At 40.5% G+C, this 21,046-nt stretch overlaps 1 protein-coding gene across 3 annotated transcripts; it reads right to left on the bottom strand.

Moving 5' to 3' along the window:
* Window positions 1-7,475: 7,475 nt before the first annotated feature.
* Window positions 7,476-20,970, bottom strand: LOC142109406 (extracellular tyrosine-protein kinase PKDCC-like). 3 transcript variants are annotated; one of them, XM_075193585.1, is made up of 7 exons: window positions 20,392-20,970; window positions 17,431-17,553; window positions 15,998-16,269; window positions 15,044-15,123; window positions 14,871-14,972; window positions 12,210-12,389; window positions 7,476-9,296 (listed from the first exon to the last, which is right to left on the bottom strand). In XM_075193585.1, exons 1-7 carry the CDS (start codon window positions 20,935-20,937, stop codon window positions 9,190-9,192), a joined length of 1,410 nt encoding a protein of 469 aa, XP_075049686.1. In that variant the 5' UTR covers window positions 20,938-20,970; the 3' UTR covers window positions 7,476-9,189. The 3 variants fall into 3 exon arrangements, with proteins under 3 accessions (XP_075049686.1, XP_075049688.1, XP_075049687.1); XM_075193587.1 differs by lacking the exon at window positions 17,431-17,553; XM_075193586.1 differs by lacking the exons at window positions 7,476-9,296; window positions 12,210-12,389 and adding an exon at window positions 13,800-14,194.
* Between the last annotated feature and the right edge of the window lie 76 nt (window positions 20,971-21,046).

Below are 21,046 nucleotides of genomic sequence, written 5' to 3'. Positions count from 1 at the left end.
TTTATTGCGACCTCTTTGAACAAATGTTGTCATTTATCTCTTATTGTTTGTAAAGCCCTTTGTGGGAAGTGTCACAGTCCATCACTGTGATTTGCAAACAAATGGGCCTTGAGCACATAGAGGTAGCAGATCCTGTGGTTATCTCGCACTATTTGCAGGACTTTGTATCTCTCTTGTTTGCTGCAGAGATCATCTATGTGTACAGTGGGGACAGGTCCTAAGCTGACTGCAAACAGATCTAATCACCTATACCAACACAGGGTTACATAACTGACACAGCTGCATGTCCAAAAATAATGCAACCCGTCTATAAACTAAATCTACCCACACCAGCGCCAATCCTGCAAAACGGAGGCAGCTAAAGTAGATAGATTTGGCCATTCGGCACGCTGAGGGGAGCAGCCAAATAACCCTGAAGCCTGTTAGTGCAATTATAAGATTAACAGTAATGTGCACAGATTAATGATCCGGGCTATTTTGATAATTCTTGAGCACCGAGACTGTCCAAAAAAAGTCATTTGAAAAACAACAGCATGACATTTCATGGCAAGTCACCTCCCTGCTCAACTCTAAATTTGTCCACGGAATTTTAAAATTGCCCACCCCCTGCAGCTCAATATGGTTTTTCGAAGATGAAGTGGTTTAGTGGTTAGCACTTCTGCCTCTCAGCACTGGGGTCATGAGTTTGATTTCCGACCACGGCCTTATCTGTGAGGAGTTTGTATGTTCTCCCCGTGTTTGCGTGGGTTTCCTCCGGGTGCTCCGGTTTCCTCCCACACTCCAAAAACATACTGGTAGGTTAATTGGCTGCTATCAAAATTGACACTAGTCTGTGTTTCGGTGTGTGTGTGTGTATGTTAGGGTATTTAGACTGTAAGCTCCAATGGGGCAGGGACTGACATGAGTGAGTTCTCTAGACAGCGCTGCGGAATTAGTGGCGCTATATAAATAAACGATGATGACGATGAATCTTATCTCTAAGGACCATAATCTATAAAACAGCTGTCATAACAAGAGCAGCCAGTAGATGGCAGCATATAAATCCACTTTGTAGATGAGTGAAGTTTTCAAAACTGTTCCGCTCTATATTCATCTCATTCTACATTTGGTTGTAAAATTTCTCACTTGCTGACTGTGTATAATGGCTTTAAGTTCCCAGTCCTAGTCTAAACCCACCACATAGCCAAATGAATTGTCTGTCCTCCCAACTCTGTTCATAGACTATAAATTCTGCAAAATGCAAGTCTACAAAACACAGAGCAGGTTGGCCATATGCAGAATGGCAAAGCAACCGGGGAACGCATAGGTTATATGGCCAGAACTTCAGTCCTTCAGTTCTCCCGCAAAGCTCGTTAAGCAAAAACAGTCGGAGCAACTTTCTTCATCTCTAGTCCAATCACTGAGTGTATCAGTATCCTAAAACGGCCACACGTGTATTCCTTGTACTGTCTCTGTTCAAACGTCATGCTGGGAATTGTAGTTTCACAACAGCTGGTGATCCACAAGTTGCTCAAGCCTAATATAGATTCTATTTACTGATGAGCCTGCAGATTATGTGCTCCCATAATGCCAATGTAAATGAATTATCTCTGTGAATGAAACCTTTAAATGCATCCTGATAAGGGAGATAGATGAGTAATGTGTTGTTATCTCTTGGGGTAATGACACAAAATGTGTCCTATAGCCTGCAGCCCCCCCACCTTGCCCAGCAGGTATTCTCCCAAGACAAAAGCTCCCCCTCCCCGTCACCTTCCTATTTAATACCACTAATGTATATTCAGTGAATTAATTAAGGCACTTCCCAATTCATGTGCTAAGCAGTGAGTGTAATGAATTCTCTCAATAGTATCTTTCAGTACTTTCTCATTACAAAGTAAATTGGTTTGTAAAGGATATAATCAAACCTCAGAATAATAGTTAACCTTTTGCTGATTGAGCAGTGAAGTAAAACAATAGGGATTGAATTAACAAATTAAACAATACAGGACTACAGAATTAACAGTGTGTTTTGTTCCATCACATGAATGGCACATAAGTAGCGTATCTACTTGATATGACATAGCTTGTCCCAAATCTTCAGAGGTTGTCCTCGAAAGTGTCCCTATTTTTCACAATTGACCAACTGCACAGTATAAATCCCTATTATTCTGTATGCTGATTTTCCCACTAACTGTTATTAATTTCTAGACTTTATAAGTTAATATGTTTTGGGTAGGAGTATCCCACATGCTTAAAAAAATATTTTATAATGAAGTTTAGCAAACGTCATTATGAGAATTTCAGTTTATCAAGGCCGAGCCTTAACCTGCGGACCACAGCTTGTTCCTACTTCATTGTCAGAGTTGTTTGTTATAACTTGTAACAATTGTATAAAATGCTGCTGATATGTTATTACAGATAGGTGCCTCTTCTGTGATTAATATATTGTTTTATCATATTACTGAGATTAAGGCTAATGTGCAGATTTTGGAAATTAGAGGGCCACATCTTGTGGCCCCTGAAGTGTATCAGATTGCCCATCGCTGAAAATAATTTTAAAACGTTGGCAACCGTGCATTTGGTGTCCTATTACGATAATACCCATGTTTATGGTACCCACACATTGTATTGGGGTATTTGTGGGGATGGGGCATTGCAGATGATTGGAGGAGCGATGAAAGTTTTTTTAATAGTGCAGAGCTTTTCCATTTAAATTTTCTTCATTATGTATTGTAAAATGTTGTTTGTAGACTATGCTAGGATTATATACTATATGCATATTATTTATATGCTTTGGATATCTAATAAAGTGGGATAGGGTCTCTACTAATATTGGACACTCACAGCGCTGGGGTCATGAGTTCAATTCCCAACCATGGCCTTATCTGTGTGCAGTTTGTATGTTCTCTCTGTGTTTGCGTGGGTTTCCTCCGGGTGCTCCGGTTTCCTCTTACACTCCCATAACATATTGGTAGGTTAATTGGCTGCTGACAAAATTGATCCTAGTCTGTGTGTGTGTCTGTGTGTGTGTGTGTTAGACTGTGTGCTCTAGTGGGGCAGGGACTGATGTGAATGACAAATATTCTTTGTACAGCGCTGCGGAATTGGTGTCGCTATATAAATGGTGGGTATGTTTAACCACTCACTGAAACATTCATAATTCGAGCATCAAATAATCAATAAGAGCATTTTAACAATTACATTGTAATATACAGCAAGACCCACACCTCCAAATCACAGCGCACGTGTCTACTCTACTCCTGCGTTCTGGGGAGTTCTCCCAGAATCCTGGAAGAGCAGGGAACCTCCTGGATACCGCCCGCATTCCTAGTGTGATTTACATCATCACCGACCCACCCCTGCTGCGCAAATACTCAAATTGCTGCATTGCGGACTGGTGGGCACTGCCATCAGGACGCAAATCACGTCACCACTCCCCCTGCACTCGCCACTTCGCCCAAAACTAGGAAGTATACCCACCCAATCATTATTTACCTACCCTTGTCCTTCCCAGATATGCAATGCTGGGTTAACACCGTTACAACATAGTGACAATAAGCCCTTCTTCCAATTTTTATACCACAAGGGGGGCGATGGTGAGGGTAAGTGCTATAATCCAGGACTTCTCCAATCCCACCCACCAGCGGGCAATGACAGCTGCGCGCTAAACACCCACCAGTTACAATGTATCCATCATACACTGGGGGTCTCTATCAGGACAGTCCCGCTGTGTAGCAATCTTACTCTGGAATACAGAATGCTTGGGGGGCGGGCATCCCGATCTTCTCAACCAGGTGCGACCAGCTGAAGGTGGGCCTGTTGTTGCTGTGGGGCAACAGTGTTAACCCAGCAGGACTTCTCACTAGACTCTTTCCTCCTTCCCAAGATTTTCCTGTGCAACTGAGTTTAAAGGGCCATAGCCAACGCCTATTGCTGACAATTTATTGAACAAGTATCACCCCCCCCCCCCCAATTGTTAGTAAACACCTACGTACAGACAAAAAAATCCTGTTTTGTTTTTTAAAAGGACATACGCTATTCAGAATGGCGTGACGTAAATATGTATAGAAAAGTGAATTGCAATGAAATATAATTTAAAGGAGATGCCCCTGATATATTTTTTAGTTAAAGTTGGTTGCAAGATATAACATTATCAGCTTCTAAGCAGCACTAAGACCTCGTACCCACTGGCGTTAATGACAGCGCTAGTAAAACGCATTGTGGAACGCTACAGTGAGCTCCAAACGCGAGTAAAAACACTAGCAACAAATGCTGCAACATTGTTGCAACAAAGTAACAGTCATTTTGGCTGCCTGCCATGTATTATTGTAGTGAATAAGGAACGGGTAAGTTATAGTAATTGTTTTGTATCTTATCATACTGATTTGATACATGGCAGCTAGATTCTCCAGGTTTGTTTAGGAACAATTGTAATAAATATATATTTTTCCTAGCAAATTGCAGAAAAAAGTTAATAATAATATTATGTGAATAGTCAATGTTTTTGCAAAGTTCCGTTTAATAAGTTTGGTAAGTATTAAAAGTTTTTACTATTATTAATAATAATTCACATATGCTGGAGCAGCTCAGTCTGGTCTGCCACACTGAAATAGAATAGTTTTAAATTGAGAACGCCAAGTACCACCAACAACGGAGGGTCTGTCTAGTGGAACACTGGCTCATACTGGTTTATGTTGGCGACAGTGGTTTTGCAGAAGTGCTGTCCTGGAACTGATAATGATGTTTCCTGCGCCAACGTAGAACGTTTAGTAAAAATAAAGAGGCACTTGGCTATTTGTCTGCCGAGAGGACGGCCAATTGTATTGTATATATAAAGAAAATAATTGCAATTAAGGAAATCGTCAGGACATAGTTTATAAATAAAGACAGTTACATAGTAGCAGATGTCAGCGTTTGGAGGGAAGGGAGACTGGTTAGTTTCACTGCATCTCTGATAGCTACAACCCTTCCAGGATGGGAACCGATGAGTGAAATGGGATTTTCTGAGAAATAATATTGTTCTTCCTAAAACCTTATTTAGAACATACTTGAAAACTTCTGTTCCCTGGAGGTGCAAATGTAGAAGGGACTTGGCGCCACCAATGGCATCATTGTGGGTCCGCCCACAAGACAAACTACCGCAATTTCATCATTGCATTGCGCAGGGGTGGAGGGTGACATAATGACATCATAGCAAAGTTGCCCATAAAAAGGGAAGTTGCACCTAAGTTCAAACGATGTTTAATTTGAAATGTGCAGACAGATTTAGAGTTGGACAGATTTAGAGTTGAGGGGGTGTGTCCTAACTCACTTCTAAATTGCATTTTAAAAATAAAGCTGATCAGTATTTGGGAAGCTACATGCAAAAGCAGCCAGTATTCTCCTTACATGGAAATAAATTAATTAATTTGCTCCCCTTGCAGTGCAACATGGATTGCCCAGGAGCAAATTTTTACCTTTTTTTTTTTTTTGCTGTGCTTCTAACTGCAATTAAGGTCCTCCTGTATGTCAGCTATGGCAGCAAATAATATTTTGAGATGTTTCTTCATTGTGCGGGGGAGGGGGGACATAATGACATCATAGCAAAGTTGCCCCCAAAAGCAAAGTTGAACCTAGGCCAAAGGATGCTAAATTTAAAATGTTCAGACAGATTTAGAGTTGAACAGATTTAGAGTTGGACAGATTTGGAGAGAAGGGGCCTGTCCTAGCTCAACTCTAAATTGCATTTTAAAAATAGAGCTGTCCAGTATACCAAATACTTGATAGCTTATTTGTACACTGAAATTTAAAGTTGATATTTGTGTGCTACATGAAAAACAGACAGTGTTTAATGTATGTGCAAAACAGAAAACTAATTTGCACCCCTTGCATTGTTACATGGTTTTGTCCAGGAGACTACTTACTCAATTTTTTTACTTAACTTACCTTAATGAATCAGACCCTATAGACATCAATATAACAGCCTCTCTCAGTGGCCAAATTACCCCAAATGCAGAATATTTGCCTGCCATAAAAAAGCAAAGAAGTGAACAAGCATCTCTCTGTTCTACAGAAATAAAGCTACAGATCACATAGGGGCTATTTCATAGTATGGTGTTATATACAACAATATGTTGTGTCCCTCAGGAACAAATCAGATGTCAGCTAACATTGAAAAAACTGCTAGAAAAAAGGTAGCTGCAATCTGATTGGTTGCTATGGGTTAAAGCATTCAAACGACTAAATGTTTCTGGAAAAAGTACCTAATTATGCGGATTTCTGCATAATGATCCTGATATAAATGTCACAACTTGTGAGCTCTGCTGAAGGCCTTGATTAAGTCTGTATAATAGATTTGCATGCAAGTACTTGAACAGCCTCCAGTAATTAAATAAGATTAAAGTATTAAATGATAGCCTCAGACACTGGCAATAATTAGTAGTGTATCCAAATACTTTCCAACTGTTCCTATAACCAAGTTCAGTAAACATACCAGGATGGAGCTTGTAGTCCTTGAATGTCTACCTATGACTTCTTCTACCAAAGTGTCCCAGTAAACTATTTTAAGATGTTACTATGTAACCATGGCTGATATAGTTCCTCTATTCAACTGTAATATGTGGTCAGCCCCCCCCCCCCCCCCCCCGAACTAATCCTAACCCCCAGACAAAAAAACAAACAGACACGTTCAAAACATTTGCTTACCACCCCAATGGGATGGGTTGGCTAGGTGGGACTGTAGTCAAGCACCCTGCAAATCAGGTCATGCTTGCCTACTTTCCTGGGAGACTCCCACATTTTGGGCCACCCTCCAGGATCCCACCTATCTTTCTTGAAAAGGGACGGGTTATTGATTACACGATTTACATTATCAGGCTGCGTCACATGGCTCCTGATGACGTGATTCATGTAATCATAACTCCGTCCCTGCTACACCATGCAACGCTCCTGTCATTGGCCAGAAGGGAGTTTCAAAAAGTAGGCAAGTATGCTAAAGGTACACTTTAATTCACCCCAACCTTACAGCCCAGTTAAAAATTTCTAACAAGCCTCTTAGTAATGAACCAGCAACATCTGTTCATTTATCGTCTTTACACAGCTATACAACCCTGTTTATCCCTCAGTGGTTTGCCCCCAACTCTCCTTATTTTCAAAATTGGCAACCTTGCCAGTTGGCAAATCCTGGATTACTCCGGTCGTTCCTATAAATTTCCCAATGTCTTTAAACTGGGTTTACTGAAATAAAGTTTATTTTACCATCGATAATTTAATTTAGACGATGTTAATTAAGTTACAACCTGACATAGGAAAAAGAAACAAAAGTGGACTAGCGGGAAGTACGATGAGAACAGCAATGTGGTCTGTGCACTAGGAAAAGCAATTAAACACATTCTATAATTGTGCCAGAATTTCCCCTTTAGAAGACTTGCCAACTTGAAAAAGTCACCCTTTAGGTAACATTTTCCATATAATTATCACCGATACTATAAAAATGAGAAGAAAGAAATAAGTTTTTGAACAACATGTTTTTTTATTGCAATACCAAATATAAATATTGTTACAGGGAACATCTTTCATTGAAAGTACATTTTCCACCTATAAGGCATTAAGATAACATATAAGATAATAAGATAACTACACATACTGGAGATGTAATATATAATGTACACAAGGGAAACTAGTGCTAGTTTAATTTATTTTTTCTTTAAGCAGAGTTTGCAGTTTTGACTTCTGTGCAGGAATTTAATTTAATTTTCCAGACGACTCCAAAATATACGTTGCGCCAATACCTCATTGACGCCAGCAACGTTATTTCCCCCAGAGAGCAAAATAAAATGCCAAGGCATATAATTAAAACACCTTCTTTTCAGCAGCTGTGTACCCAGGAATTGTTGGGGTGTGTTCTTAAAAGTTCTGCTGCCTGAGACGAAGTACACAACTAAGGGTTAATTACTAGCAAAGTGTGAAGCAGCGGTAACCTCTGAGCCTTCACCAGCGGCCCCCAGCTCCGTCCTGTTTTATTGCTAGATGTGTTGTTATAGCTTGTAACACTTGTATAAAAAGCTGCTGATGTTATTACAGACAGGTGTCTCTTTCTTTGTATGTATTGTTTTATGTATGTATTATATTAAATTATGTATGTATTATATGTATTGTTTTAGTTATTACTGAGATTAAGGGTGGCCCCTGATGTGTATAAATTTTCTTATCGCTGATCTAGTGCAAGTAAGACAGTGGGCGTTGATGGCTGGATAGTTGCTATTTGTTACTAAGAAAAAATATTTAGATTCAAAATATGTTGTATTTGATGGGATTTGTCATCACATAAATCATATATGGATTTTTTTTTGTAGCATTTAAAGAAAGAGATCTTTTATCTTCTAAGATTCTTAATTTATTGTGCAATAACTCTATAATAAACTCACTATAGCACTGTTTTCCCCTGTGCTTGTGTCACGCAATGAGGGTTATTCTCAAAAGTGGTCGGATATCACGGTAATTTCTCTTTAATGTAAAGAAGAAAAAAAAAAATCAAATGTCATTAATTTACACCTTGTTTCCTGTTTATCAAATTGAAATGAATAAACATGAAAGGATTTGGTGGAGTCTAAAATGTGACATTATTTCCTGACATATTGATCATTGTATTGTAAAAAAACTAAATCTGCCAATCTGTTTGGAAATGAGATGGGATAAATAATCATCATCATTTATTTATATAGCGCCACTAATTCCGCAGCGCTGTACAGAGAACTCATTCACATCAGTCCCTGCCCCATTGGAGCTTACAGTCTAAATTCCCTAATATAGAAACACACTCACACACAGACACAGACAGACAGAGAGGGAGAGACTAGGGTCAATTTTGAAAGCAGCCAATTAACCTACCAGTATGTTTTTTGGAGTGTGGGAGGAAACCGGAGTACCAGGAGGAAACCCACGCAAACACAGGGAGAAATTACAAACTCCACACAGGTAAAGCCATGGTCGGGAATCGAACTCATGACCCCAGTGCTGTGAGGCAGAAGTGCTAACCACTAGTCCACTGTGCTGCCCAAAATATTGACTTTACGATCTTTTTTGAGAAAATCCCTTTTTGAAATGCAGCAGTAAATTATGGTTTATGGTCACACAAGACCTTTACGCTCTGGACCCTCTATGCCATAGGCATAAAATAATATAATATTTAAAGGAGCGATCTCCCCATTAGTCTGTGGACTGAGTGATACTTCATCCTGTGAAGTTTTCGCTGTTACTCGATCGTTTCATATAGACACAGGAACTCTCGTCTGGGACCAGCTGGGCTGAATTCTTTGTGAATGAAGCAAGATACCGACCTGTGAATAACACAACGCAGCGTCACACTCAGAACTGGGAGTAATTACATTTACAGGTAGGGGAATGAAATTGTGTTTGTGTATTTTTTCGTAATATTGTGCTCTAAACAATGTGATTTTTTTTCCTTCTTTTTCTCTTGAGATAATTTATACCCTCCATTGAATGAGGACATATATATAATACTATTTGTGCTATTTCTGTATTTATTTCTACCCCATATTCTGTAACATCATATCACTATTTCATATTGTTATATTGTCTCCACCTATGTTAATGAGTAGAAAATTGGGTGAGGTTTGGTTAACGCCACAATAGAATATCACCTTTAAAGTAAACACATTGAGTTTGATTCATTAAGGAAAGTAAGGCAAAAAAATGAGTACGTTTTCTCCTGGACAAAACCATGTTACAACGCAAGGGGTGCACATTAGTTTATTATTTTGCACATAAGTTAAATACTGGCTGTTTTTTCATGTAGCACACAAATACTTGATAGCTTTATGTTTACATTGAAATTCAAAGTTGATCTAGGACAAGCCCTACCACAACTATAAATCTGTCCCCACATTTTACATTTACCCCCCCCCCCCCTCCAATGTAACATGGTTTCGCCAAGGTGCAAAGTTACTCTCTTTTTTTTGTTTTCTTTCCCTTGATGAACCAGGCCCATTATGTGGACATTGTTACATTGTCCATTTTAAAGAAAGAGGAAAATTATATTGTCTGAAAAGTATAAAAATGTAAATTTTCTCAAGAAAGCACATAAAAAATGTTTTTTTAAGGAAAAAAAAACAGAGAAATTACTTGATTACAATATTATTTGATAATAATAATAATAATAATTAGGATAATATATCCCGTTCTGTAAATCTTAAGCATATTTGAAGTTACAGAGAAATTCCGTGACTACAAGTTGTGACTATAGGTCATGTAAATCCCAGGTGACCCCTATAATCTGTAATAATTTACGGTATTGGACGTGGATTCTGTATAATAAGGCACAACTTGCCCTAATAAAGATATGACATCAGATCTCACACGTTTTTAAGCAATGACAATAGACAATTGTGTATATTACTGCTACTGTTGGAAAAAATAATAATTCTGGTTTTATGTTAATGTTCACCCAATTTTGGTACAAGCCTGCCCCGTATAATTTGCACCAGCTACAGAGCAGGTGTAAGTGCCGACTGATAGTGATGACTACACCGATGTGTATAATACCCAGATTCAAGTGGAAATGTATCTCGAGATCCGCTTGTATGTGAATACGAGAAGTTACGTGCGGGTTTTCAGACGCAAGATGCGTTCACATTGCGCTGAATTATGAATCAGGCCCTGAGCGAGCAAACTGTTACTAAACACTCATTAACCTCTTGTCTGAATAAGTTCTATAAAAAAGCTATTCTAAGCACAAAGAGACTGGATCCGTGCCCTAAGATCGCTATCAGTGCATTACAGGGAATATATCTATTTTCCTTCCTTTCCTGAATAACCCCAACGATGGGGACAAAAGGCATATGAAATACATTCCAGTATTCTGCGCTGAGCAGTTATCCAAAGATTAAAAAGTGTATACAATGAATTCTCAGCTATTGTCAACACTTGAAGCCCTGTGCCACATTAAGTGTTGGCATCCAATAAAAGCCTTTTTTTAAATCTAATCAAAAGGTCCCCCTGACAGGCTGCATTTATCTGCAAGAGCCATCATACACCCAATATATAACAGGGAAGATAGGTGGGCAAGATACAGATCTTAAGAGCAGGTCTGAGAACTTCAGCCACAATTAAATAAGAATGTGCAGAATTTCGGAACACGGAGACCTTGTAGAATGAGGTTGGCCATCAACCGCAAAACTAAAAAGGGAATTGGGGTAAAATGAAACTAAATGTAGACCCTAGATAGACCACAAACTGCTTTAAGAAGAAAAAATTATTTTGTAACTCTTAAAAATCATTTAAATGTAGATGGGGATGCTGAGGAGTAATTTTTAAACATAATTTAGTAGAGTTTCAGAATGTTCAGCAGCTTCACTATATTCTGCAATATGATTTGTTTGTCTGTTTACAAATTACCTTTTTCATAAAAAGCCAATCACAGCAAAGTGCCGTTGTTATGATCATTTTTGTTACGTGAAATTCTAATATACCTTGTATGATTAGCAGGAAGCATCTTGGTAGATGCATTATACAAATATAAGCAGTATGGTGGCTAGGTGGTTAGCACTTCTGCCTTACAGTACTGGGGTCATGAGTTAAATTCCCGACCATGGCCTTATCTGTGTGGAGTTTGTATGTTCTCCCCGTGTTTGCGTGTGTTTCCTCCGGGTGCTCCGGTTTCCTCCCCAGGGGCAAACGCAGAATTTGTAGAGGGGGGTTTCTACACCACATCGCCAGTGGGCGTGACCAGCATGCATGGGGGCGTGGCTATAATTTTAGACAGTGCTTGGCTGCTCTCCAACTCTTCCTATACCCATAATATACATGGGCAATGCTGCGTGCACTACTGTTAGGCGCACGCAGGTCTCCCTTTTCATGCAGAGCCGTGTGAAGCGGGGGCAGGGTCCAGCCACCTCAATTATACAGTGCCCCAGGCTTGGAGGGGGGTTTCCAGGCACTAGGAACCCCCTTCCCCTTGGTTTGCCTATGCTCCCATACTCAAAAACCATATTGGTAGGTTAATTGGCTGCTATCAAAATTGACCCTAGTCTCTCTCAGTCTGCATGTGTGTGTTAGGGAATTTAGACTGTAAACCCCAAAATGGGGCAGGGACTGATTTGAGTGAGTTCTCTGTACAGCGCTGCGGAATTAGTGGCGCTATATAAATAAATGGTAATAATACCTTTAATTTATTGTACAGCTTTCAGACTGATAAAATCAGGGACCTTTACTGAAAGTTACAGGATACTCACCGGTCCACGTCCTTTGCTGGCCAATTACAAAGTTCCGACAATGCGGGCGACTGTTACAAAGCTCCGCAGCCTCAGTGGGGTCATGAACGGACAACAAACATCCCTGGTAGCTGTATGAGGGCCAGCAGCTGAAATCTTCATCAGTTTCATTAATCCGGAACCCTTGCAGTACGGTATAATCTGGGATACAAAAGCACAATTTCCATTAGGTTCGTTTATGAAGGCAACATCGACCAATCAGATATCTGCTTCATTACTCAAACTTCCACTGTACTGATCAAAGCTTGTTGGTATGGGTTACTGCATTGCATCATGCTAGTAAATCACCCTCAATATTTAGGCAAAGCGATTGCTTCAGATTTATCAACCAAAACTACTCCAACCAGTGGTCGAAGTGGTAATTTTGAAATGGCGGCATGAAAAATGTAATGGGAATGTGATGAATGGAATGTGATAGTGTTACAATGTGGCAGTAGGAGAAGTGAAAGTATGACATACCCCGGTATACCCCCCATTTCCACCACTGATTCCCACTATATATTTCGCACATACAAAGAAAATATTTCTTCCCATTAAATTTAAGCAATACCTGTATGTATGATACATTTTGTCTCTCTTTTTCCGCTAAGAATAAAATGTACAGTCATGGCCAAAAGTTTTGAGACTGACAGAAATATTATTTTTCACAGTCTGCTGCCTCAATTTTATTATGGAAATTTGCATATACTTCAGAATGTCATGAAGAGTGATCAGATGAATTGCAATTAATTTCAAAGTCCCTCTTTGCCATGACAATGAACTTTATCCCGAAAACAACATTTCCACTGCATTTCAGCCCTGCCACAAAAGGACCAGCTGACATCAGATCAGTGATTCTCTCGTTAACATGAGTGTTGACAAGGACAAGGCTGGAGATCACTCTGTCATGCTGATAGAGTTAGAATAACAGACTGGAAGCTTCAAAAGGAGGGTGGTGCTTGAAATCATTGTTCTTCCTCATTTAACCATGGTTAACTGCAAGGAAATACATGCAGTCATCATTGGTTTGCACAAAAAGGGCTTCACATGCAAGGATATTGCTGTAAGTAAGATTGCACCTAAACCAACCACTTATCGGAACATCAAAAACTTCAAGGAGACAGGTTCAATAGTTGTGAAGAAGGCTTCAGGACGCCCAAGAACATCCAGCAAGCGCCAGGACCATCTCCTAAATTTGATTCAGCTGCGGGATCGGGCACCACCAGTGCAGAGCTTGTTCAGGAATGGCAGCAGGCAGTTGTGAGTGCATCTGCATGCACAGTGAGGCGAAGACATTTGGAGGATGACCTGGTGTCAAGAAGGCCAGCAAAGAAGCCGCTTCTCTCCAGTAAAAACATCAGGGACAGACTGATAATCTGCAAAAGGTACAGGGATTGGACTGCTGAGAACTGGGGTAAAGTCATTTTCTCTGATGAATCCCCTTTCAGATTGTTTGGGGTATCTGGAAAAACGCTTGTCCGGAGAAAGAAAAGTGAGCACTACAATCAGTCCTGTGTCATGCCAACAGTAAAGCATTCTGAGACCATTCATGTGTGGGGTGCTTCTCAGCCAAGGGAGTGGGCTCACTCACAATTTTGCCTAAGAACACAGCCATGAATAAAGAATGGTATCAAAACATCCTCTAAGAGCAACTTTTCCCAACCATCCAAGAACAGTTTGGTGATGAACAATGCCTTTTCCAGCATGATGGACACCTTACCATAAGGCAAAAGTGATAACTAAGTGGCTCGGGGATCAAAACATTTTAATTGTGGGTCCATGGCCAGGAAACTCCCCAGACTTTAATCCGATTGAGAACTTGTGCTCAATCCTCAAGAGGCTGGTGGACAAACAAAACCCACAAATTCTGACAAACTCCAAGCATTGATTAGGTAAGAATGGGCGGCCATTATTCAGTATGTGGCCCAGAAGTTGATTGACAGCATGCCAGGGCGAATTGCAGAGGTCTTCAAAGAAAAAATTTACAATTTTGAATAAACTTAATGTAATTGTCAATAAAAGCCTTTGACACTTATGAAATGCTTGTTATATTACTTCATTATACCATAGCAACATCTGACAAAAAGGTCTAAAAACACTGAAGCAGCAAACTTTGTGAAAACCAATACTTGTGTCATTCTCAAAACTTTTGGCCATGACTGTATTCTGCAAGTCTACACAATACATTTTGAGATAAAAATGCAATGAAACATATGCCAAAATACTATGTCACAAAATTTAACATACATGCAGCACCAGATCAAAATCTTTATGTTGCAATCATATAGACTGCTTGGTACAAATACTGTTGCAGAATAAAATTAAACATTTGTGTAGCAGTATATCTGTCTAGGAACAAAGTTATTTATATGCTGGCAAAGTACATAATAGATATTATACCCTCATATTCATATTGTAGCATAAAAGTAACTTTGCCATAACAATATATGAGTTGCAACATTACAAGTATTCTGAAATCTATTTTTGAGAATGTTTTTTCTCCAGCAAAAATAAATTTGTGTTACAAACCGCTAATTAGTATCAATATTTATATTTTCAGCAATAAAATGGATTATGTGACGTGTGCAAAATAACTATACAAAAGGCGGGGATCAGTCTTTTCTGGGACACTGTGTAACTCACCTTTCAGGGCGTGTGACTGACTGTGGTTCATTCCCGACTTGTATAAATCCAACACATCTTCAAACGCCTTCAGGGTCTCGTTGATCCCAAAGCGTAAATCACCTGCAATAGAAGCTCGATGAATGGGCGGAAACATACAACACTCAGACACAGACGACTGTTCTGTCTAATACCTGTTGCGTTCATGATCTCCTGGAGCAAAGGTCGAAGGGCAGGAGGTGAGGCGTGAGGCAGGAGGTACGTGAAGAAAAATCTGAAACATGAGATGAGAAATCTACGTTCCTTATTTAAGAAATGATTAAAAAGAAAAACCTGACATTGAAATTACCACCAAAACCTGTGCGTATTATAGCAGCCATATTGTGGGCTGAATCACTGATCATGAAAAGATTCACTAGGAGCTTGTATCAACAATGAGGCACGAGGCACTGGTGATATCACTGGGGGTGGGACGTGAAATGTCTCACAGATGTCACTGGTGAATTGATAGGCTAAATATTGGTTCAGCACCAATATTGGATGCCCCCATTTTGCTTAGCTTGTGGGGTTTTTAAGTGTTGCCGATAGCAACCAATCAGATTCTAAGGGGCATATTCAATTGTCGGGAAATCCCGCCGCGGAAAAACTATTACCGTTAATACGGTAATAGTTAGCTGGATTTCAGCTCGCGGCTCAGGGAGCTGCGAGCTGAAATCCAGCGAGTAAATTACCGTATTAACTGTTTTAACGGTAAACTGCGGGATTTTCTGCGTTTCCGCCGACAATTGAATATGCCCCTAAGTATCATTTTCTAGAATGTTATGGATAACTTATAGCTAGAATCTGATTGGTTGCTATGGGCAACGCCTCCACTTTTACACCAAAACTCACCAGATGCCATTTACCAAGGTGGTAAAAGTTCTGTGTGATTGGACAAAATAAATGCTACACCTCCAAGTTTTCTCCCAGTAGTAAATGATCCGTATTGGCTCTCCCAAACTGATTCCTTAGAGGGTACAGTGTAAATCGAAAAAGGTGAGTCATTTATCAGCAACATCTGCGAAATGTCAGCCGTTTCATTTGTAGTAAGGACCCCAAACTACTAAAGCTGAAGCCCCTAACCGTCCTTTGTCAACTCCCAATGTTACCTGTATGCGTTGTAGAGATTCCTCTTCTCGTTGGACCCTGTACAGGCCCCGGTAACTGAACACTGGACGGCGAATGTCCTGGCGGGAAAGGTGAGGGCGCAGTCTGCATCTGCTTGACACGGCAGCTCATCGCTGGTAGCGTCGTCCATGTCTGTCACTTTCAGGCTCCCGTTCACCAAGACGAACTGCCTGGGCTGGAAATCCAGGAGGGCAACGGATCCTATGGGGGAGTGCGCCAAATAATGCAGCAACTGCACCAGCTCTAAGCAGATCTGTCCACGGATGAGAGAGGTATAAGACATATACCAATATATAGCAATGTAAAATAAATTCTAAATAAAAATATATTTACAAAAATACTTTAAAAAAAAAATTATTTTAAAATGATTCACAATTGAAAAAATGCTTTATATGAATAATAAAGCATTTTTTTCCCCATCAAATATCTTCTGCTATCGCCATCCTGAGATGGCGACAGCAGAAGAAGGATGGTCGGGATGTACGTACCGCTGCCATCCCTGTTACATCGGCTTCCCGTGCAATCTTATCACCGGCAGGGTGTTAAACCCTGGATAGAAATGGAGAAGCTCTATCACCAGAGAAAATAACGTCTGAGATCGGGCTTTTCTCCCTTTGATAAATAGAGCCCATAGTCTCACATTCATCATCAGATATTTTTATAGCGCTACTAATTCCGCAGCGCTGTACAGAGAACTCACTCACATCAGTCCCTGCCCCATTGGAGCTTACAGTCTAAATTCCCTAACATACACACACACATACACACACACACACACACACACATACACACACAGACAGAGACTAGGGTCAATTTGATAGCAGCCAATTAACCTACCAGTATGTTTTTGGAATGTGGGAGGAAACCGGAGCACCCGGAGGAAACCCACGCATACACTGGGAGAACCTACAAACACCACACAGATAAGGCCATGGTCGGGAATCAAACTCATGACCCCAGTGCTGTGAGGCAGAAGTGCTAACGGTATAAAATGATACAATGCCATCCTAGGCACAGGGCGCCATTAATGAGGATTTTGATCTGCGCCTTGGCCATTTTGCTCCTAAATGGAGCCCTCTTTGGGTGATCTCTGACCTTTTTACGGTGCCATTTAAATAAACAGATCTCAGATGTCCCCTGTGATTGAGTGATGGAGCTGTGAACTGTACATGACAGGGCATCTCCTGTGTCTCTGGGGAGGGGACGCTGGGTTACACAGCCTGTTTGCACAGACCACTATGGTAATGCCTTTTGCTGTGGGAATTCCAGATCCATTAACCGTTTCCCAGCTGGAGAGAGATGCATTGAGCTGTCAAGCCACAGGTAGCATCCAGCTTCCAGTTACTCGCTGGTTAATCTCACCACCCCTGGAAATCCACTGTTACAATCTATTGTTTGCTTTTTTTTTTCTTACTTTAAATCTCTCTTCCCAGGGGGTCTGGAGTAGCTGAATCATCTCAAGGGGAGACCCAAGTTCCAACATAGCTGTGACCCTGATGTCAGAGGCTACGCTATTATCATAGCACTGTCCATGTAACTGTGGGGGGGAAAAAGGAGAAATTTAATTACAAAACACATGCTGACTGCAGGGTTTCAGACATAATTAGCAATTTAGAAATTCCATTAGTGAACTGGTCACCTAGGCATAGTGAAAGCAGCCAATCTGTGGGTTGCAACAATATTAATAAGAATCAATATACTACAAATTTAATGACAGTATTCAGTGATGTCACTATTTTCCTGGTGAAGCGATAGGCTGTGTACTGGTACGGACTATATATTGTCTGCATCCACTGTGTTAGGCTGGGTACACACTACAGAAAATCTCTCCCGATAAGATATCGTTAACGATTTTACCAACGACTGAAAGTCCCGATACACGTTGCAAACGATTTACCTTCAGATCTGTGCTCTTCATCTGTCATAACCAAGACACTGCAAAAACCTCAATTCATGCGCTTATCATCTCCCGCATTGACTATTGCAATTCCCTCCTTACTGGTCTTCCCCAAAACAGACTCAAACCCCTACAATCTATTTTGCACGCTGCGGCAAAATTGATTTTCCTTGCAAATCGTTATTCCTCTGCTGAATCAAATACTTTTACTAACCTACAAGACCATCAACAAAGCTGCACCAACATACATCTCCTCTGTTGTCTCAAACTATCTCCCAACTCGGCAACTCCATTCTGCACAAGATCTGCGTCTCACATCCACCCTCATTACATCCTCCCATTCCCGGTTACAGGACTTTATTCGGGCTGCACCCACTTTATGGAATTCTCTCCCTCGTACAATAAGACTCTCTTCTGGTCTACAAACTTTCAAGCGTTTTCTGAAAACCCACCTCTTCAGACAAGTTTATAATATTCCTCAACCACCTTCTTAACCTCACTACATTACCCTGTTGCCATCCGTTACACAATTTCACACAAGACAACTACCCCCTGACCAACATTGTTGTGTGATAGGATTATTTAGCTTATGAGTCACTTTTACCTTTGCAGTCTGGCTGGGCCGAAATGCAAAATGTAGACTTAACCTCATGTATCAAACTCCCATTGTCCCATAGATTGTAAGCTTGCGAGCAGGGCCTTCTCACCTCCTTGTCTGTTTTACCCAGTTTGTTTATTAGTTTACTGTGTTTGTACCCAATTGTAAAGCGCTACAGAATATGTTGGCGCTATATAAATAAATGATGATGATGACCTGTGCTCTTCATCTGTCATAACCATCGGCTGAAAAAAGATTGTGACCCTGCACACTCCATAGAGGTCTATGCACACTGCCAGTCCTGAGCATGTACACACTGCAGGAATTTGAAACAACATCGTTCCATCGTTGAACAAGATTTTTAGTCCGGTTTAAAAATGAAATCAGACGATACAATGTTGGAGCTTACACACTAAAGTGATTTCGGGCCGAAAGATCGTTAATCCTGTAATTGGACCGATAATGGGCTGAAAACCCTGAAGTGTGTACCCAGCTTTACATTGTTATTGTATGCAGATAATCCATAAAACCTTTTAACAATTGCTATTTAGGGTTTATGCAGATGATGGCAGATGTTTATTGCATTGTCCAGTAATCTACATCATTGTGTATTGTGCTGGTCTATTCATAGATTGTGTTTGCTCACATCTTACTGTCTACATTACAACAGCATGATTGCAAAGGAAATTTACTAGCAATCATAAAACATTGTCTTTCCATAAGAAAACAAATGATAGTTGACAACCTGTAATTTCTGACAACCACTGACAGTACTTAATCTTGGCAAAACTAAATGTTTTGGGTATAAACATGACTATGCCCCTATTTTCTGTTCTGGGACCCCCTATACTTAATGTAAGTAAGGCGTATTTTTACCACTATTACCAAAATCACTTTACACTTTGAAAACAGGCACAAGCGCTTTGTTTCATAAAGTCACATATTAACTTTTGATACAGTGAAATAATCTATATAGGGGCTGTCCAGTTTCCACGTCTGCAGGGGCCAAACACTGCTCAAAAAATGGAGCCACAAAAAAGTCTTTGAAGGTCTGCAGTCCTGATCTGTGTAACAATTGTAGTCTTAATGATAGAACAGGACAAGATTCGGGAGGACTGAGAAGGGAATTTGGGAGGCTGCAGAAGGCCAGGTATTTTGATGAGTTGGCAGAGCTCACATTTCGGGAAAGCGGTGCCCTGTTGTAGAATGTAACACATGCAAAACAGCCAGGCCCCATGTTTATCTAAGGAGTTGAAGAGAAGTGAGATCAGGTAGAGATGACGGCTCTGAGATTCTGATGACTACTGGGGCAATCTGAGGTCATTTAACATCTCTATGGCTCTGTCCAGCTGCAAGGATAAAGTCTGTTGTATTTACAGCCCTGCCTCAGGCTACCCGTGGGGGCTAAGCTGGGGGGAGAGATACAGTATTACTGATGGGTTAGTGAACCTCAGCAACTAATTATCTCACTCTTATTGTTCATGACGTTTAATTAATGTGGCACTTTGATGGGTTGGATTTTTCAGGTCTTTAGGTTACATGAATATCCCAATTGTTTAATTTAAAATGATGGAAAATAGGAAGTTAGCAGAATGATCTAGCCAGGCTACACAATTGTACAATACACAATCTGAGTGTTCCTCTTAAGAAAGTAATCCCCTTTATCTGTTGTGATTAGTTTACTAGACCTGTCAGACATACACTGATATATCTTACACAGCATTTTATACTGGATGGATTTAATTTGGCCCTTTCATTCCTGGAGAAAATAAAGTTTTCTAAGAGAACTCTGTTCCTGAACAGTATTTCTTACAGGAACCGTGCCTGCCACTAATTCATCCTGGTACCATTTAGTTCTGAACAGAAAACAAATGTCCTACCTGGATGATGCCTGGACAACGCAGGATCTGCAACAGAGCGATCTCCTTTTGCAGTTTATAGGTGGCCAGTCTGTGGCACCCGCCACGGTCTCCATACCGATCCACGCAACTTTTCATGTCGTTGCCTTCAGCGTGAATAGACTTTAGGGCAACTGTTTTGCCGTTGACTAAAATTCCCTTCAGAACTATTTTGGTAAAACCGGACCCGATATAATCAATTTCTGTGACGTGGGAGAGATCCTTGCAGGTCAATGTCCCCGATGCCTCACTCCTATCCACGGGGACCTGTAGGTCCATCTCTGGTTCCATGAATCTCAGCACATCCACCTCCTCTGGGGTTGTAAATTTAATCCCCAATAAAGTCTTATAAAAGAAGACCAAGTTTTTGTGCCTCTCCATAATTTCTCTTCTTATTCCCCAGCTGGGGTGAGACCGTACAAGTGACTTGTACTTGTCATTATAGGAACATCTTCCATGGGATGAAAACTTTAGAAACACCACAATCAATATTAGAGCAAATCCAGAGCATATAATGTGTCCTCTCATTGTGCTGTTCTGGGCAGCTTCTCACCTCTGGCCTTTTACTGTAAATGAGTTAATTAGGAGAGGGCTGCCTGTCCCTGTTTGGCTAATGGGTGGGTTAATAGGACTGGTG

This window comes from Mixophyes fleayi, chromosome 12 (assembly GCF_038048845.1).
Source record: "Mixophyes fleayi isolate aMixFle1 chromosome 12, aMixFle1.hap1, whole genome shotgun sequence".
NCBI lineage: Eukaryota > Metazoa > Chordata > Amphibia > Anura > Limnodynastidae > Mixophyes > Mixophyes fleayi.
Note: the sequence above shows the minus strand (reverse complement) of the source record. Positions and strands in the feature narration are given on the sequence as shown.

Coding starts and splice junctions, on each gene's coding strand:
- LOC142109406 (XM_075193585.1), bottom strand. CDS start 20,937: ATGAGAGGACACATTATATGCTCTGGATTTGCTCTAATATTGATTGTG. Junction 14,973..15,043: donor GGAGATCATGAACGCAACAG/GTATTAGACAGA, acceptor CTTCTATTGCAG/GTGATTTACGCTTTGGGATC. Junction 12,390..14,870: donor TCAGTCACACGCCCTGAAAG/GTGAGTTACACA, acceptor TTTGTATCCCAG/ATTATACCGTACTGCAAGGG.